At 48.4% G+C, this 19,112-nt stretch overlaps 2 protein-coding genes across 3 annotated transcripts in view; both read left to right on the top strand.

The window, feature by feature from the left end:
* The window catches only part of BEND5 (BEN domain containing 5), a 44,672-nt gene extending 30,179 nt beyond the window's left edge, over positions 1–14,493 (top strand). For both annotated transcript variants that reach the window (XM_087820418.1, XM_016215921.2), the window contains exons 4-6: positions 1,112–1,260; positions 7,037–7,250; positions 13,959–14,493. In XM_087820418.1, coding sequence (XP_087676544.1) covers positions 1,112–1,260; positions 7,037–7,250; positions 13,959–14,116 — 521 coding nt within the window. In that variant the 3' untranslated portion in view covers positions 14,117–14,493. The remainder of the gene's footprint in view (positions 1–1,111; positions 1,261–7,036; positions 7,251–13,958) is intronic.
* AGBL4 (AGBL carboxypeptidase 4) overlaps positions 1–19,112 on the top strand; it is a 692,884-nt gene that overhangs the window by 570,822 nt on the left and 102,950 nt on the right. The window lies entirely within an intron of this gene.

The following is a 19,112-nucleotide window of genomic DNA, read 5'->3' as shown; positions in this document are numbered from 1 at the left end:
TGGCAGTTGCCAGCAACTCAGGAGTGATACTCCTGTTGTGGGAAGCCCTGTCATGAGGAATTTTAATAATAAAATTACCAACACCTTCCCTACCACCAGCCAAAGTCTAGGATGTGGTGATGAAACACAGAATCACAACCAGATTGGTGGTCAGGTCTCTAGTATGTAAAGAGCTCTGTACTGAGTTGTCCACATGGTTAGAGTAAGAGAAGGCTGGACCATGAAATTCATCTGTTACTTAAGTTATATGCACAGCCTTGGAGACCTGCTGTGGCAGCAGCTACATCTGATCCCAGTGAACTCCTGAAATTTTCACAGGTTGCTCAACTCTCTGTTGGCCTTTGGCGTTGCTCTCCTGCAAAAGTTAACCAAATCATTTGGCCTTGTTTACTCATGTTCATCCTGTTTCTCTGCCCTTTCGTAATCAAGACACGACAGGTGATTTAAAAAACAGTCCATCATTTTTATAAGCTAATGGTGGAAAAAATATCCCCCATAGAAACCACCACCATTTATCTATCTTTCACTATTTAATCTGCACGTAATTTGTGTTGATTGCATTAAAATAAAAATCAGCGTAGCTGCTGGATCAGGCAATCAAGGGCCTAATCTGTATTGTGTTTTAATTTCTTGGTTGAAATGCTCCTATCTAGATACTAGGTCTTAGAGAGGGGAGGCCTTTGCATTTCTGCTTTTCCGTTAACCTCTGTTCATCTGCTGTGGGCTGAAGAGATGGGGGTTTTGGCAGATACACAATTTGCACATGGCAGTAATTGCACTCCTTCTCCACCCAGTCTTAGCAGGACCTCTTTCCTGTGCAGAAAGCTGCATCCCCTGCATGTCCATCCACACAGTGACACCCTAGAAGAGTGCTTCCCATTCATACTTAGGGTCTAGTCCATTCTTGTCTCCCAGTTTTCCAACTGTTTGCTTGTGACATTCATACCTCGTATCATTTTCAAGCCTGGGTTTAAGTGCTGTCCAATGGACAAAAATAAGCCAGTATATATATATATATTGTGCCACTATGTACTGATAGATGCGTAGCTAAAAATATTTGCATTTTATTTTCCTTGGAGTTCTAGACAGATCTCTTTTCTTAACTGCCTAGGTCCCGCCATTGACTTGGAAAAAGTAAAGTCAGAATGTCTCGAGCCCGAGCCGGAGTTACGGAGCACTTTCAGTGAGGAAGCAAATACGTCGTCCTATTTCCCCGCTCCTGCACCGGTCATGGACAAGTATATCCTAGACAATGGCAAGGTAGTGTGTCACCCGTGCCCGTTCCCGCGAGCGTCTGCAGTCAGTGAAGACGGCGTCCGGCGGGGCTGTCCGAGCCGCAGCTTGCTGTGGCCTCCTGGTGCCCGAATTCATGTGTTACCGCTAGGGGACCGTTACTGGGACTTTTTCTTGTTCTCTTCATTTTGTTTTTGTTGTTGCTTTTTAAATATTGGGCCGAAACAACTGACATTGTAAAATAGCTTATTAGTGAGAAAGATTTAAAAAGCAGTAGTTTGATGAAAACTGCCCTACCCTTCTATGAAACCAGACGCATAAATTTCTAAGGTGAACTAATGTATAGATAACCAGTTACTATTTGTGAAATATTTATATGTCCTGTGCCTTGTGCTAGGTGCCAGGGACACAGAGGTGAATGAGACTGGCTTCTATGCAACTTTCTTTCTTTTTTAAATTCTCACCCAAGGATATTTTTCCCATTGCTTTTCAGAGAGAGTGGAAGGAAGAGGGGGAGAGAGAGAGAGAAACGTCAACATGAGAGACACACATCAATTGGTTGCCTCCCACACTCGCCCCGACAGGGCCTGGGAATCGAGCCTGCAACCGAGGTACCTGCCCTTGGTCAGAATCGAACCCAGGACCCTTCGGTCTGTGGGCCGACTCTCTAGCCACTGAGTCAAACCAGGTAGGGCATAAGGCATTTTCAAGCTGAATATTCAGCAGTGGTTAGTCCACCGTCCTAGGACCACAAATAACTCCTAGCTTTTCTTTTAGACCCTTGGGGGGGAAATCATGAAAGAAAACATAAACACTATTAGTAATGAAAAGCAATGGACTAGCCTTTGGAAGTCCTACAGCCACGTGATGGCAGAGCAGCAGGGCAGGAAGAAAACTGCTCCAACATCCAAATGGCTTCCTCTGGAAGTACAGGGGAGCCCTCATCCCGGCACCAGGCACAGCCCGTTCCAGCGCTGTGTCCTTTGTCGTCATCGCGCACATCACAGACGCCACCCTCACGCCCTCCCCAGAGAATCGTCCGTGAGTGCGTGTGTCTTGCCTTACGCTGCAAAAGGTCTCTGTTTACCCACTGTGTTTCCCAGTTGTTGCATTGGGGTTTGGCCAGAGATATCCCTGTAACTGGCCAGACTGAGCCAGAGCAAATACAGTCAAGCTGAGGAAAGAAACCTGTGGTCTCTGGGGCTCTGTTGGATATGGTGCCATCCCCTCATCTCCCACCAGGCGCTTCCTCCCCTGCAGAGGCAGAATCGATGGGCCAGGCCATCAGCCCATCCTCCGCTGCCTGTTTCAGCCAATGGCAGGGGAAAGGTGGCACGGCAGAGTGGCAGCAGGAAGCCTGGGGCCTGACTTCTGGGCATAGCTCTGTCTCTGTCCGACCTGTGTGACCTTGGGCAGGCCCTCCCCCCTCTCGGCCTCAGCTTCCCTACCTGGGAAAAGTGGACGTGGTTGATGGTCCCTTAGGACTTGAGTGACACCAACAGTATATCTTAAGTTCGGTGACCCCTCCCCAATTGAAGATAAAGGAAAGAAAGGACTCTTCTTTCTTCCTTGATTTCTCTTTAGTCATGATCACATTGTGGAATGACTACTTGTTCTTGAAGTAGCTTCCAAAAGAAATGTACTTGTGTCTTGCTTTGAAAACCGGTGGACAGTTTCTGAGAATGACAGAGGGTCCTTTTACAAAGAAAGGTATCACTTTTCCTCCAAAAGACGGGCCTCTATAATCTCATTTAATTTTTTCACACATGACATGCACAGCAGATCTAGAAATTGCCAGTTTTGTTTTTTCTTTGGTTTTTGCCAACATGTTACTAACCTGGCTTTTGTTTGCAACTAATTTGTAGTCAGGCAGAGAGCTCTGTTCAGGGAGAGGAAGGGAAGAGGACATTCTGGAAATGATGGCAGCTCCCCAGAGCTGCATCCCCACATCGCAGAAGTAGCCCATGTTGTTCTTGGCTCTCCAGCATTTCTGACCCCTCCCCTCCCCTCCCCTGCATGAACAAAGGCCTTAATCTCTGCAAAGCCTAGAGCTTTGGAATGGAATCTGTTTCCTACTAGGAAACTACTTCTGTCCTACAGAGCATTTTCCAAAGACACTTTTTGATCAAGTCCCATCCTACCAGATGTCATATTTTAATAACCCCCCTTGACACATTTTGGTCCAATAGCGAACTGTGGTGTACATGAATGGGGCTTGCCACAAAAGTGACTGTCTAGTTTTGATAAAGTGGGTTGCTTTTCTTTGTCTAAGATATTTTATTTCAAAAACTCATTGAATCATAAAGCTGCAAAGACCATTAACGTTTAGTCTAATTTATACATGATACGCATGGGGAAACACATCCAGAGAAGAGACTCGTCTGCAGTTGCACAACAGGTTAGAGGCAAGAAGCCAGATCCCCTGGTTCCCAGGCCAGTGCTCTTTCCAGCCTATTCTGCTGCACCCCTGAAAGCTGGGCATTGCCCTAGGTGAGCCTGAGCTTCGCTGACCTCAGGAGCCCTTGTTCCAGACACCCAGCAGATAACCTGTGATTGATCTCACTTACCCAGGGACATTTCTTTCTGTGCTGTAAAGTTGGCCTTGTACTTGAGTGAATGTCAGAAAATATTTTCATCTCCAAGACTCAGCAGCTCATCAGAACTGAAAGCCAGTGCCCTTAAAACATATTAAACATGCCATCATTTTCTCACTTTGGGTTCAGACTAGTCCTGGTCACTTTGCAGGGGACGGAAGAGGCAGAGCTTGACCCCACCCCACGGAAATGTACTGTGAAGGGCTGGATCAGGTGGTAAGGGCTCTCACTAAGCTGGACATTTGGAGACGTAGAACTTTAGCCCTGGGGTAAAACTTAGCCCCTGAGTAGTTAGGAGTGTTTTCTGGATTTTGGACTGGAACTTGAAAGATTAGCAGGCTTCTGAAGACATAATCTCTTCATTCATTCCTGGACAGGGGAAAGGCTTAGCAGAGACGTGGGTAGGGGAAAGAAGGCAAAGGCAGTCACAGTTACTGGGTGTGTGCTGTCCTGATGTTTTACTCATGTCATCTCATTTAATTCTCCAGACACCTCTATGGACTAGGTGGTGGTCTGCCTCCTGTACAGCTGAGAGAAGGGAGGCTCACAGAGGTAAAGGGACTTGCCCCAGATACCTGGCTAGTTAGGTAAAAGAGCCAGGATCCACACGCAGGGACGGAGGCTCAGAGCCCATCCTCTTTCTGGCCCGTACCCTGGAAGCAGGAGGAAATGAAAGGTTTGGGAGCTTCCTGGAGTGATGGACATAGCAGGGAAATAGTAGTGAGTTCGATGAAGACAGAATTCTAGAGGGTCTTTAAAGCCAGCGGAAAAGGCCTGATTTGATGTGACAGTAAATAGGGAGCCATTCAAGACTCCAGAGGGTTGACATAAAACTTGGCATCTTTCACAGACTTTGTGAAGGACTCTGAATTCATTTAGTCAAAGAAGGAAAGCCGTGTGTTCAGGAAATCAGTCTGGCAGGTTCCAGGGTGTGTTGAGGCAGCAGGGCCTGGAGGCAGGCAGGCCAGCCTGTGGCTTCTCGCTGGTTCCCGTCTGCAGCGGGGGGCTGCCCTGGGCCTGCCAGGGATGGGGCGGGCAGGTGCAGAAAAGGGCTGAGTGAGCCTTGATGGGCCTGCTGTTCCCACCACCACGGGCACAGCAGGAGGTGGCTTCGGGGTCATACAGATTTGGGTTTGAATCTCGATTCTAAATTTTATTGATAATGTGTCTTAGGAAAAATAATTGAGTCCCCTGAGTCTCTGTTCATGTCTGTGAAATGGGAATAATTTCTACCTCTTTTCATCTCTTAAGGTCATTATGAGGATAAATAAATTGAAGGTACAATACCTGGTTCATTATAGCTGCTCAAAAAATATCTGTGTCCCCCTTCTCTTGTAGAACTTTGGCTAAAATGACTGTTATCTCTCTCTTAACAACAAACAAGGCCTGGGGTAGAAAAGAGCGGAGACCTTTGAAAAAAGTTATCTTCCATCTCTGTGGTTTCTGATTCTGAATTTAATCTGATGCAAATTCCTTGGTTTCCCCCTATCTCTGGAAGCTTGTAAGGTAGCTACAGAGTATCATCAGGAAGGTGACTAGGGTCCAGCAGGGTGCACAGGGCACTTGTCCCTAGCATGCCTGACCTGGCACACCGCCTGCCCGCCTGCAAGGCAGACTGCAGAGAGCAGCCAGACCTGACCTTGGGCTAGTGTTGCCCAGCCAGCCCCAGGCAGCACACCACCCAGGGTGCTTATCTCCTTGAGCCATGTGAACAGACTGAAATTTGTGGCGCAGGGAGCCAGGTGGACCTTTTTATCCTATGTCCTGCCTGCAGAGGTCTGAGTGATCTCTTGAGCAAAAGGAAGTGAAGTCAGATGTGGCAGGTGGATTGTTTATTTACTGACAGCCATTGGGGGGGGCTATGTTGTAGTTTTGTTGTTTTTATGGTGGGAAAACCTCAGTAATTGGTTAAGGAGAGTGTTGTTGGCTGACCTCTCTGCCTCTGTGTGGTGCCCACCTCCTTCTCCAAGCCAAGCTTCAGTTCAAAGAGCTTTAATCATCTTTGAACAATGGGCGTGTGTGCTGTCTGTCAGACCAGGCTTCTCCTGAGATATCTCCTGGCCATGCAGTGTTGGTGACCTGAGGTCTTTCTGAAGACAGGGACCTTTGGCAGAGCCTTTTCTTTCCCTTCAGAAAGTTTAGCTTATTAGCCGCTCTCTCCCTCAATCCCCACAGAGGCCTCTTCCCCCTCCATAGAATCAGCAGAAACACAACATAAATGGCAATGTCAGAGTCAAACTCTGGTTTTTGATGGTTAATGTTAGCAAATGTGTTTTGAGTTGTTAAAGAGCCAGGAAGGAGAAAAAGTTTGAAAGCTAGCAGCTCACTGCTAGAGCAGCCTGGGCCTGCACCATTACCGACTCTGCTGGCACTCTCTGGGTGCTTCCTTTAGGGAGCATTAGATCGCGTTCTGTGCTGGGTGCCATCAGGATCAGACTGGACACTGTGGTTGTGTCTAATGTAAAATCCTAGGTGTTCTGAGCCAGAAGGAACTTAAAATCCAACTCTTCCAGTTCAAGTTCACGGAGCTGGGGGTGGGAAAGGACCTGCACAAACACGCTCTGATTAATGGAGAGCCTGGGGGCTGCCCTCCCACCCCAACTATACACCGGGATTACTTAGGGGGCCTTCAACCACCCTAGTACCGAGGCCCCACCCAGATGAACTAAGTTAGGCTCCCTGGGAGTGCCGCCCTGGCCCCGGCCCTTTTTATAGCTTGCCAGGCGACCCCATGTGATACCAAGGAGAGAGCCACTGGGCTAGGAGGACGTGCGTCCAGGGTGTTTACATGTTTACTTTAGGAGAGAGGTCTTTCTTTCTAAAGTGTCACAGAGAAAGGACTTCAACTCAGGTTCTGAGCAGCCTGTGATAGTGAGTCTAGGTAGAATTCCAGGTCTGCACCTTCCTAGGTGAGTGACTTTGGGCCGGTTCCTTCCCCTTTCATAACCTGGACTTTCCATCTGAAATGAAAACAGTGGCCCAACACCTTCCTCCCAGGGTTGCCAGGAATTGAGGTAGTGGCTACAAAGCATGGGAATAAGGCCTAGTATTCAGGAAATGAGTATCATTATTTCCCCTAAAGAAAGTTAACTTAGCATTTATGGAAAGACTCCCTTAGAGTTATGCAGGAATATATTTTAAAGGGCAAGGAGAGTTTCCAGCTGCCATCCTGTCCGACTAAGCAGGTGCTGCATTCCTGTCCCTTTCAGGTCCATCTGGGAAGCGGGATCTGGGTTGATGAAGAGAAATGGCACCAGCTACAAGTAACCCAAGGAGATTCCAAGTACACAAAGAACTTGGCAGTTATGATTTGGGGAACAGATGTTCTGAAGAACAGAAGCGTCACAGGAGTTGCCACAAAAAAAAAGAAAGATGCTGTCCCCAAGCCGCCCCTCTCTCCTCACAAACTAAGCATCGTCCGAGGTAGGTCATTGCAGCAGAAACATGACGGCTGGGCCACTGTCTTTCTCTCTGGTAAGGATGGACCAGGCATGACTAAGTTCAACAGACATTAGAGCTCCAGTGCCAGGCCCCGGACACAGGAGCAGACAGGAGCTGTGGACACAATGCAGTGCAAGGAGCTGGTATGGGAGAGGGACAGGTGATGTGTCAGGGGAGTTAGTTCTTAGCAGGAGGAGGTCTCTGGCTGGAAATCAGGGAAGGCTTCCAGGGCCTTGAAGGATCCATCAGACATGAAGATGCAAACGTGTAAAGAGAGTTACTTCTGGAGGCAGAAGTATGTGGAACAAAGGCACGGAGATGGGAAAGGAGTGCTGCTGTGTGCAGAGTAAGAGGTCAAGGCTAGGGGTCGAGCAGCGTGCCTGGAACAGTTCATGAGATACAGACCTGCTCAGGGCCACTGGTTCTACCCTCTTTTCTGGTGTTTGGGAGGGGCTGGGGGATAGGAAAGAGACAGGGTATTATTTTTCTCCCTAAAGACATAGCTATATCCTGGACTCTTTGATTTTCCTTCCTGACTCACTCCCTGCCTGCCTGCCTGCCTGCCTTCCATCCTTCCTCCCTCCCTCCTCTCCTCCCTCTCCTATCTCCCCTCTTTCCTCTGTCTCTCCCACCCTCTCTCCATCAGTCACTAAGCTCTTACTCTCAGCCAGGCCCTTTGCTGGGTATTGAGGATACAAAGAGAGCTGAGACACAGTCTCCCTCTGTAAGGAGCTCAGTCCCACAGGGAAGGTGAACACAAGAACAGCCAGTCACTGTACAGACAATGCAACTTACAGAGACGGGCGCAAGGTACCCGGGCGCAGAGAGAGCACTGTAGCGATTGCTCATTCTTCTGAGCACCTACTGTGTTTCAGGGTCTGAGTTTTTTAATGGTTCTGTTTTAAAAAATACTTTCACATGTAGTAACTCATTTAATCCTCATAACACTCCTACTGTGGGCTACTCTCATTACCCCTGCTTTACAGCTGGGGACACTGAGACACAGGCTGCTGAATGACTGGCCCGGATCATACAGCTGGTAGGGGCGGAGCCGGGAGACCAAGCGGGAGAGCTGGCGTCAGAAGCTGTTCCTAAGCCCTGGTCTGCGTGTCCAGCTCCAGGTTTTAGTGAAGAAAGTAGGGCTCAGTCAGTCACCATAGATACTTTGAGCAGGCCTTGTGCCAGGTTTGGGGGCAGATGACAGATGTGTCTATGAACAAGTTAGGTAGTTCCAGGTACTGGTGGGGCTGTGAAGTGTCACCACATGACATGGTAGGACAAGGAGGGCAGGGCCAGCCAGGGTGGTTGGAGACCTGTTTGAGGAGGCAAATGCGAGCTGGGAACTGGGTGTGGGGGAGGCAGCCCTGCGAAGGTCTGAGGGCAGCTGAACAGGCAGAACAAAGGGCAGGTGCAAAGGCCAGTGCGCTGCAGGCCAATGAAGCCCCAGTGGCCGAGGAGTCATGAGTGAGGGGGCAGGGAAGCTGGGGAGGTGGGCGAGAACCAGCCTTGAGGGTCGTGAGGGCCACAGTGAGCAGTCTGGATTCACTCCACCTGCAGGAGAAAGGCAGTGGAGGGCTCCACATCGTGGAGCAACCAAATGGGAACTCGGTTAGGAAGCTGGTGCAGGGGTCTCAGGGCTAGACTATGGTGACATGGAGTGAGGTGATGGCAGTGAGGGGGAAGAGTGGCCAGATTCGGGCATGTTTTGGAGGTCAAGGTGGCAGGACACAGACAGACTAGGTGACCAGCCTGCGGTCACAGCTACAAGGTTTCAGCGCCTGGATTCTAACCCACACCGCTAGACTCTGGCCTGGGCTTGCACTGTGTAGCAAGCTGCCTCCTTTGCCTGGCTGACTCGTGGTTAATTGAGTTAGGCAGCCACTTATTTTTAGACAATCAGAGATAACCTTTAGTTGGCCCGTTGTCTGAAACAGTGGAGCTTAATTTGGGAGGTCACCCTGAGATAAAGGCCTTCCTGGGGAGGTTGCCCTGAACCACCCAATAGGTGGCCGACTTCTGATTCTGTTATATATGTTGGAATGTGACTCAGCTGGAATGATGACTGGCTGCTCCACCACTGCCATGTGGTATAAAGTCATCTGCTGTGCATCTGCCTCAGGCACTAGTCTGACCATACCAGGTTCACCTCCACGTCCTCATGCATAACAGAGGGCCTGGCACACAGTAGGTGTTCAGGAAATGAGGCCTGGACAAGTGAAACACTGAGACCTGCAAGCCGATCCCCTGACTCAACCTCAGTGTGATTTCTTGTGAATCACTTTCCCTCCATGTCTCAGTTTCATCAGTTGAAAACCTATCTCTTAGGACAGCTAAGAGGGCTGTACAGGATTATAGCTTGGAAATAGTTATTTTTGAGGTGTGAGAAGAAGTTATCACCTTTGTTGACAAGTGAGCTGCCTCTGTGGAGCCAGCATGACCTCCTGATGGTCACCTCGTTGAAGTTCACGTCTATTCAGTGCCACTCAGGAGCTTTCAGGCCCTCCCCTCCCCCATCGGCTTCCTATGGACTGTGATGGGAAATAGGAATCAAAAGCTTATTGTTGAGCCCCAGCTTTGCTTTGGTTTAGCTTTGAGCTTACCCTGGTTCTTACCGTATTTATTTTTGCTTCCCCAAGCCTAGTGCAGTGTCAGTACCAAGCAGATGCTTGGTGTCTCCACCTGTAAAGCCAAGATCACAGTTCTTGTCCTGCTTACCCAAAGGACCAAATAGACATTTTTACTATTCCTTCAGCCCCATTCAGATGGTGTTCTATGCGGCTCACCTGGTCCCCAATGCTACAGAATAATCTAGGAGAGAACACCTCAGCTGTGTGGCTTGTGGGGCTTAGATTCAGTCTTCAAGCCCACCTGCCAGGTCCTCCAGGTTTCCCTCACTGATCCACCCCCCATTTCCACGCTCTTTTCAAACCTCCTCTACTTTCCCCAAACACGATAGCCCACTCCTGTCTCCCACAGCTGGACGCCACACCCGCAGACAGCTGGATCCCGCATTCTCCTGCCTCATGTCCCGAGAGAAGTTTCCCTCTCTTACTTGGGGCTCCCCCTTCTCTTCATCAGGACCCCAGCCCCCCTGCCTTCCTAGCGCCTTGTTCCTCCATTTCCTGTTCTCCTGGTTCCTTCCCAGCATCATTTAAATATACTTGGATTACTCATTTCTTACAACACAAACAAAATGCTCCCAGGGGCCACTGCCATCACCCAGCGGCCACCGTGCCTCTCTCTCTTCACATGCAGGCTTCTTGTGAGGGTTACCCTCCACTCACTGCCTGTGTTCACTTAGACTCCCCTGCTTCTCGCCAAGCTTCCCAGCGACATCTCCTTGCTTATCCAGGGCATGCTTTTCACCTGCTCCCAGCACTGTGGGACAAGGCCACTCCTCCTTCACTGAGAGACCGTCCTGCACGCTCAGGGTTTCCTCCTGCCCGTCCGGCTTCTCGCCCGCCAGCGGGCCCCTCCTCCAGAGATGTCTCATCTGTGATCGTCCACATGCCTCACTCCCCATCTGTTTTACCCACAAATACCTCTTAAACCATCCTCTCCATCCCAACCCCCCCTCCATACTTCAGGCCACACCGTTTCTCCCCTGCACTACTCCAGCAGCTTCCAGACTCTTCTCTTCATTATATAACCACATGATCTTTTGGAAACAAAAATACTCCATTGCCATTGCCCTGTCACAGCCAGTCCATGGTGCCTGTTATTCAAGGTAAGCTCCTCAGTGTGTCATACCAGTTCCATCATAATCTGCCTGGCCCCTGGCTGATAGCTCCAGCTTTATTTTTCAGCAGTATTCCCTTGAATTCTTAAGTTCTTGCCATATGAACTGCCACATTCCCTGAACAGGCCTGCTTCCTCTCACATGTGGGAATTTGTAAATGCTTTTCCCAGTGCCTGGTACAGGGGTCACACTCCCCACCCTGTGCCCGCTGCTCTGCCCGGCTAGCTGCTACTTACCACCCAGATCTGCTGGGAGAAGCTTCCTTCAGAAAGCCTTCCCTGCTCCCTTGATCCAAAGGGCCTTGGGCCTACTCTCTTCTCTCCTTGCTGTGCCTTTGCCTCCTAGGAGCCTGGTCTAGCAGCCCCTTTGAGCCCATAAGTGCTCGCCTGCCATGCAAGTGAATGAGAAGGAAATCAGCTTGCCTGAGGCCTTACCTGGCCAGGCTAGATCAGAGCCCAGCAGAACCAACTGGCAGGCTTGCCTTGTCTCCAGAGGGGTGTGTCTCACTAAAAGACAGTGTTTATTTATTTACTTACTACAACCGGGCAGGTTTGAAGCCTGTCTCCCATCCCACCATACACTCACCATTTTGGGCCTAATTATTTGAGCTCTCCCAGATTGCGTTTTATGACCAGCTTTTCCCATGCAAGCTGTCTGCTGGATTGAGGTTGTATTTGTTTTATATGATTTTATCACATTCAGCCACATTTGCAGTATAAAAATGGCAAAAGCCTTGACGCTCACAGGGCTGGTGAGAATTTCCTCTCCTCTGATTTTGAAATCCTCTCTTCCCGGTTAGCAGGGGGGTGCGGTGGATGTTGACTCTGCTTTAGAAAGTGAACGCAGGAGGGCTAGAGGACAGGTTTGCTTCCATGACGAGCTCCAGGATGACAGTTCAACCTTATTAAGGTCAAATGACCTTTCGTAGAGTGTCTGAGTTTTCCAGATGAGCCCCAGCACTGAGTTCTGGTTAATTTTTATAACTTTCTTAATAGGACACATTAGCGCTGTTATAAACCTTGTTAATTAAGCAATAATCTCAAATGCTCCCTCGCAGAGGGAGACATTCCCGGCAACTGCAGATGATTAATATCTGGAGTCTCACGAAAGCCTTTCGTCAGTCCGAGGGGCCGCTCAGCGCTCTCAGCCCCGGGAAACCAGCGATCGGGATTCTGCGGAGGCCTCTGAAAGCCGCCTCCATCTGAGCCTTCCCCTTCCTGCACCTTCCCCTACTCGCTGGGGGCTCTGAGGGCCATCACACCCGCTCCCCCCTTCCCCTCCTCTCTCTGCCTCATTACTATCCTTATTACCTTCTGGAAACTTAGAGCTGGAAGAATGTCCCTGGATGATCTGGTTTGACATCCTGCTTTCCCAGATAGTGAAACTGAGGCCCAGAGAGGTTCCCACTACAGGTTGCACAGCAACTAGGCTTAGAGCCAAACACCTGAACTTCAGAACCGCTCTCAGTGCAGGTGTCTCCCTCATTTGCTTCAGGTTAGGGCACAGTCTCTGTGTATGTCCACTTTCTTCTTGCCCAGGGCTGGACAGGGAATGCCCAAGTGTCCCTTTCTGTAGGGAAGACAGCGTGGTTGCAGTTTTTTAGACTGTGATCGATGCTTGAACAGAGAAAGACCCAGGCAAGTGTGGGAGCACAGAGGTTGTAGGCAGAGTGGGGTCTCCTAACTCAACCTGGTAGGTTCCGAGAAGGCTGAGTTGGGAAGAAAGAATGCGGTTTAGGCAGGTAGAGGATGGGGCCAGGGTAATCTGGGAAGAGAAGAGTGATTTGTGGGACAGCCTGGAGGGGGGAGGCAATTGCAGATGGGTAACAGCAAAGGTAGGACTAGAGAGAGACAGGGCCCCTACCTTCTTGTCTCAGTCCCAATAGAAAGGCCAAGACAAGGTGAAATGGAGATTAGCCAGGCTTAGTAGTGGTCAGGAAATAGTGGAGGTCAATTAAAAGCTTTCAAAGGCTTCTCTGTGCAAAACCCTTGTCGGTGGGAGGAAGGGGTGCCCCAGAGAAAGAAGGCCTGTAGCGCGCACCTGCTGCAGGGTGGCACCAGGAGGCAGGCTGGCCGCACGCCCGCGGACGGGTTCAGGGTCGGGGAGGCAGCAGTGGATTCTGCCCACACTTCCTTTCCCCAGGCCTCAGGCCCCTCACCTGCAAGCGCAGGGTTGGCACGGGTCAGGCTCTGGTCCCTCCTGGCGCTGACGCTGCATCTCTAAGAGGGTTCCCGCTGAGGGCTGGCCTGGCGCACAGGGTTTGTTTGTCGTCCGTAGCAATTCCTTACGGCTGTGTTGTCCCCGTTCCATAGCTAAGGAAGCTTGGGCCCAAGGGAGTTAAAAGTCTTGCCCACGATGACATGCAAAACCCAGGGCAGAACCCAGGTATCCACTGACAGTGAAATGGAGCGGCAGGTTGTGGAGTCCTCCGGCAGAGCACCACGCACCAGCGGAAACGCACGGCCCGGGCCACGGCAGCTGTGCGCTTGAATGCGGGTCATTTTCAAACCTGCAGTATTGAGTGAAAAAAGGAAGTCAGGGACTTACAGGGCACACTTATAGAAAGTAAACAGTGTGTTATTTAAGGAATTATACATATGTCAACGTTAAAAGGAAAAGAAAAGCAAAAGTTCCGGGGAGTGGTGACTCCAGGTGCGGGTGAGGAGAGGGTGGGAGGGGAAGGGGCACCCTGGGTCTTCAGGGGGAACAGTGGTGTCCTGTTAAGCTAGGTGCTGGCACATAGGTGTTTTATCATTATTTTTAAAGGGTAAATTTACAGTATATATGTACTCTTTTCTACATACATTTTGGAATGAAAATTTGAAAAGATCTCTGTGCCAGATTAGCAGATTGGTAATTGGGAAATATGGCAGGAGGCACCCCCCCCCCCAAAGATCTGTACTCGAATTCACCATTAATCCATGGCCTTCCTGTTTCTTTTCCATGTCCAGAGTGTTTATATGACAGAATAGCACAAGAAACTGTGGACGAAACTGAAATTGCACAGAGACTCTCCAAAGTCAACAAGTACATCTGTGAAAAAATCATGGATATCAATAAATCCTGTAAAAATGAAGAACGAAGGGAAGCAAAATACAATTTGCAATAAACTTTGGATTTTTCATAAAGCCTTCGCGTTTTCCTTGCGCGGCGTGTGATTTGCGGGCGCCGGCGCCGGCCGGATCAGAGCCCTCGCGCGTGATGTGTGGGGCAGGAGCCAGTGGGGGTTGGGGTCAGCGGCTTGTTCTGAACTTGGACTTCCCACTTCAAAGAAGGCAGATGGACGTGCTGAGACTCAGGCAGCAACCCAGCACCGGTGTAGTTCTGGGGACTGGGAACCGTCTTTTCAGCAGGGGATCGAGTGTCTCCACCTTGCCTGTCACTTGGCCCAGAATTGGAACTGATATTTTTACCATTCAAGGACTTTTATCTCTGTTTCTCTATTTTGTTCTATAATAAAGCTCATTAATTCTTTGATGTAGATAATGATTATCCTCATTTATTTAAGGATATTAAGTGTACAGTGGTGGCGACCAATGTCCTTTGAGGGCGGAACATTCAGGCTGAGGAAGGAAAATTCATAGGGATGTGGTTGCTGACTACAGATCTGAGGGGCTATCTCGAAAGCAGATCACTTTCTCCTACTTCAAAGGACCATCTAGGACCTTTCTCACTCAAGGTGACCAGAGATTCAGCTTCCAGATAACTGGAGTCAATCTTTGTAAAAGTTATTGGGGGGGCTGTGATGATAGATGTGGTCCAGGGTCACCATCGGGAAGTCGGGGGCAGGGTACCTGCTATCAGTTTGTTTCTCTTATCTTGTAGTTCAAATGATCTTTCAAGTTACATAATTTTATCTCATTCAGTAACTAAGTCTCGAAGGCGCCTGGTGTGCAGCCTGGCAAACCACATATGCACCGCGCTTCCTGTCTGCAGTGCCTGTGAAGTCAGCTTGGTGCATTGGAAAGGCCGGGGTTTGGGCTGAGCACCTGGGTTCCAAGCCTCCCTCCCCTGCTGCCCTTCGCCTCTTCTGTTCCGTAAGAAGGAGATAATTCTACCTTGCAGAGTTGCCATAAGGATTTTATACATATATAGGGCTCAATAAATGTTGGCGATCATTATTTTATTCATTTCCGGTTATTGGCTTTAGCTATTGGTTGGAAAACTTTGGCCTTTTGTTTCTCTGATGGGTTATTCGTTAAACCATTAAACCATTGGTGGTCTGCAAGCAAAAGCTCAGGGTCATTGGGGTAAGGAGGGGAGGCGGCTTCCTCTGAGGAATTTTATTCTAGTAAATAAAATAATCCTTTATAATGTGAAATACTCTGCGCTGGCTAATAGGATCGTATGTGTGAATTTCCTTTCATGCTATTTTCCAGCTCTCCCCAAACCTGCAGCATGATCTTAGACCAGTCACTTTACTTCTCAGAGTCCTTATCAGTATAACAAGGGAAATAATGCCTATGGCACAGGCTCTTTGGATAATTAACAACAGTGGCAGCAACACCAGATACTTTTATGCCAGGACTTTTCTGAGTGTTCATTTTATGAGGTCAGTAAGGTTAGTGACAGTAATGTTCAATAAATTCTTGTTATTGGATGTATTCATTTTAATGGCGTGGGGCAGCTTGGGCATGTGTGGTATGGAATACATGAGAGACTGGAAAAAAGGGTGCATTGTACTGGAGCTCATCTCTCCTCCCTGAGCACAGAAAAGGGGGTTCTGTGCACTTCTCTGCAGAGACTGATGCACTATGATACCTGCTTCATAGGTGCTTCTAGATGAGTGCGGGAAATAGCATGAGAATCTGTGTTTAAAAACTGCTATGAAAGGTGAAAGTGCTTTGTGTAATGTAAGGTGCATATATTAGAGGCAGAATGGAGTTGTGAAATATTGGGATCTGAGTTCAAATCCTGACTTTATCATCACTGGGAAGATTGCCTGACCTCTCTGGGGCTCATTTCTTCTGAAGTGGAAATAATGATTCATAACTCAGGATTGTTTTGAGAGGAATCCAGGTGATACCTGGAGCAAGGGCTCTGTAAGTCTTGAAGAGACACACACGTTAGTGACCCTTGGCTCAGAAGACAGAATAAAATCAGAAGCGAGTGTGACAGGAAGGACCCAAGAGCCAATTCTGATGGAGAATGAGGGGACATTTCATACACTAGTTACTGAGAGGCTTTTGAGCACCTGTTGTGTACCTGGCACCCTGTTACTGTTATATGAGGGCAAGGTCATTGTTCTTACACCCGCACCAATGAGGAAATGGGCTCTGAAAAGGTTAAATAACTTGGCCAAGGTCCCAGAGTTATCAGCCTTGGGTCAGAATCCAAGCCTGTGCAATAGGATCCCTCTCCAGACAACCCTGAGTTATGGATCCAAAGATGAGTGGAATACTATGGTCTGGGCTGAGAATCTAGCCATGCCATCTCAGGGTTGGCTAGGAGAGACCCAACCACAGTAATAAGTCAATGGAAACCATTCTCATTAATTGAAGCCATTTGGAGGGACTGGAAATAATAGCACTATTTAGGAGAACTCAGTTTTATTACATTCAGATACATTCACAAAACTCAAGTGCATTTTGTGTTAGAAGAGGGTTTCCTAAACTTGCCCAATCTTACAAATTTGCTGAGGTGCCTAAAATACAGATTCCTGGACTTTGTTTACAGAGCTTGAGTCAGTGGGTCTGAGACAGGGCCGGGAATGTGTATTTCAGCACAGTGCGGCTTGTGGGTAATACCAGCCTAGCGTAAGTCCTGCTTTCACGAAGGAGCAAGAATGTTTCGGAAGTAAAAAGACAAGCTCCCTCTAAAGTGCCTGAGGATGCCCGGCCGGGCGTGGCTCAGCTGTTAAGCATCGACCTGGGATCCAGGCGATCAGGGTTCGGTTCCCGGTCAGGGCACATGCCCGGGTTGCGGGCTGCAGCCAATCAATGACTCTCTCATCATTGATGTTTCTATCTCTCTCTCCCTCTCCTTTCCTCTCTCTGAAATCAATAAAGATATATTTAAATAAATAAATAAATAAATAAAGTGCCTGAGGATATTTGAAATTGAGGATACATTTCTCTTAAAGAGCTGAGGCTCTGCCCTGAAACCGTGTTGAGAGTCCCGCTTTTGTGCCCACCAAGTGCTATTTAGTTGGACATGATGCAGCAGGTGACCTTCAGTCTGGGCACCCATGATTCCCGCTCACTGTTACCCCTCGATTCTTCCTTTCAATTCTTTCTTTCTTTCAATGCCAGGGAGCGGTGGAGGACAGGATGGTCAATACTGAGCTGGCAGGGCCTGAACTCATGTGGTTGGTCAGGCACTGTCTTCAGAAACCCTGGCAACAAGTCCCCCGTACCAGACAAAACAAAGATGTGGCTTGTTTTCATTTTCTGGCTGAGGAAAGTGTGTTAGTGACTGTTACGTGCCCAAGGGTTTCTTGGATGCATTTCTAGATTATGCTTTTTTTTTGGTAATTATAAAGGAAAATCACTTTATAGAAGTTTTTGGAAAAATAGGGGAAACATTCCGGGTTGCACTGCTGCAAGCATCGTGACGTGTCTCTTCTAGTCGTCTTCTCAAGGGCGTAAACATGGATTTTACATGCCTGTGATCATAGCATACGACAGGTTTCTATTCTTCCCTTTCCATTTAACACATTTTCCTGTTGCTCCATGAAATTTATAGCCAGCAGTTCCAGCACCCACCAAGTGGGCCGACATCAAACGACGATCCAGTAAACATGCAGGGCTGCCACTTCACGAAAGGCCGCGCTGCTCACTTTGGTCCCCCACATGCGGTAGAGTGAGCTTGGGCTTAGGAGGTCGCTGCACTCGAGTCCATTTCCCCTCTAGCTCCTACTCCCTCACTTAGGGTGAGTTGCTTTATCTTTCTGAACACCAGCTTCTTCATCTGCAAAACAGAGAAAATAATAGCTAGATATGGAGGACTAAGAATGTAATTAAAGTGCCCCGGTGAGAGTGGATAAATGGCCGGCAATGTTAATGTTGGTTCCCCTCCTCTCCCCTTTCCCTGTGCCCATTCAGTCTCCACCTGAGTGAGCTCCTACCTTGTCTCTGACCTGCTCTGACCTTGGCTTTTGTTATCTGCCTTTGGACATCCAGACACCTTGTGCCCATCATGGGCCTTTCCCTGTGTACACCGACCTCAGCCCCTACCCTCTGCCACCCAGCTGGCCCATTTGCCCTTCCTCAAATTTTTAGGTTGCTGGTGAATATTTTTGTGTGCAATTTTCTTCTTTGTATTTTTTTTTTTTTTTATCATTTTCTTAGGGTCATTTTACTTGGGCCAAAAGGAATGACATTTTTAACGTTCTTGATGCACATAATGGGTGTGCATTATGCTTTGGATTATTTTGCCAACTTAGGTGAAAACCAGTACCTCATTGTATTTTCTTTGATTATTTCTGAGACTGTATCTCTCTCCAGAGTTTGATTTCTTGGTAACAAAATAATAGCTTAACCTACAAGTATTTCTGGTAGAATCCATTTCATTTTCTGTGTTGTTTTGTCTGGACCAATGTCTTTACTTTGGGTTATAATTTTTACTTTTACATCTGCAAATAGACATGCCAGTGGATATTATTATCACTTCTTTTGAAGGCATAGGTCAGTTTCTGCCAAGCAGCTTCTTAGGCTCATGGACGCTAAGGGTCAAAAGTGAACTTCCAGGTCCTCCTCCCAGATCCTCTCTCCACTTGGAGCAATGCCCTTCCAGACCTTGCCTGACCACCTCCAGGGGTGGGCATTCATCCTACTATCCAAGAGTCCATGCAGTTACTGCCATCACTGAATTGTTCTTCTGTTGAGCTAAAAATTCACTCAGATTCTCTCCTATGAAGTCACGCAGATGCTTCTACTCAGAGCTCTTTGCACAGCTGAAGGTGACAGTCATGTCTCTTCACCAATTCATAAGTAGCTCAAATTCTCTTCCACCATTTCTCACATGAGGGACACTGCCCAGGAAAAAGTGGAGACTCTGGATTTATTTTTTAATTTTTAATTTATTGATTTTAGAGAGAAACATGGATTTGTTGTTCCACTTATTTATGCATTCACTGGTAGATTCTTGTCTGTACCCGACTTGGG

The sequence above is a fragment of the Miniopterus natalensis genome, chromosome 9 (genome assembly GCF_054644295.1).
Source record: "Miniopterus natalensis isolate mMinNat1 chromosome 9, mMinNat1.hap1, whole genome shotgun sequence".
In the NCBI taxonomy this organism is placed as follows: Eukaryota; Metazoa; Chordata; class Mammalia; order Chiroptera; family Miniopteridae; genus Miniopterus; species Miniopterus natalensis.
Note: the sequence above shows the minus strand (reverse complement) of the source record. Positions and strands in the feature narration are given on the sequence as shown.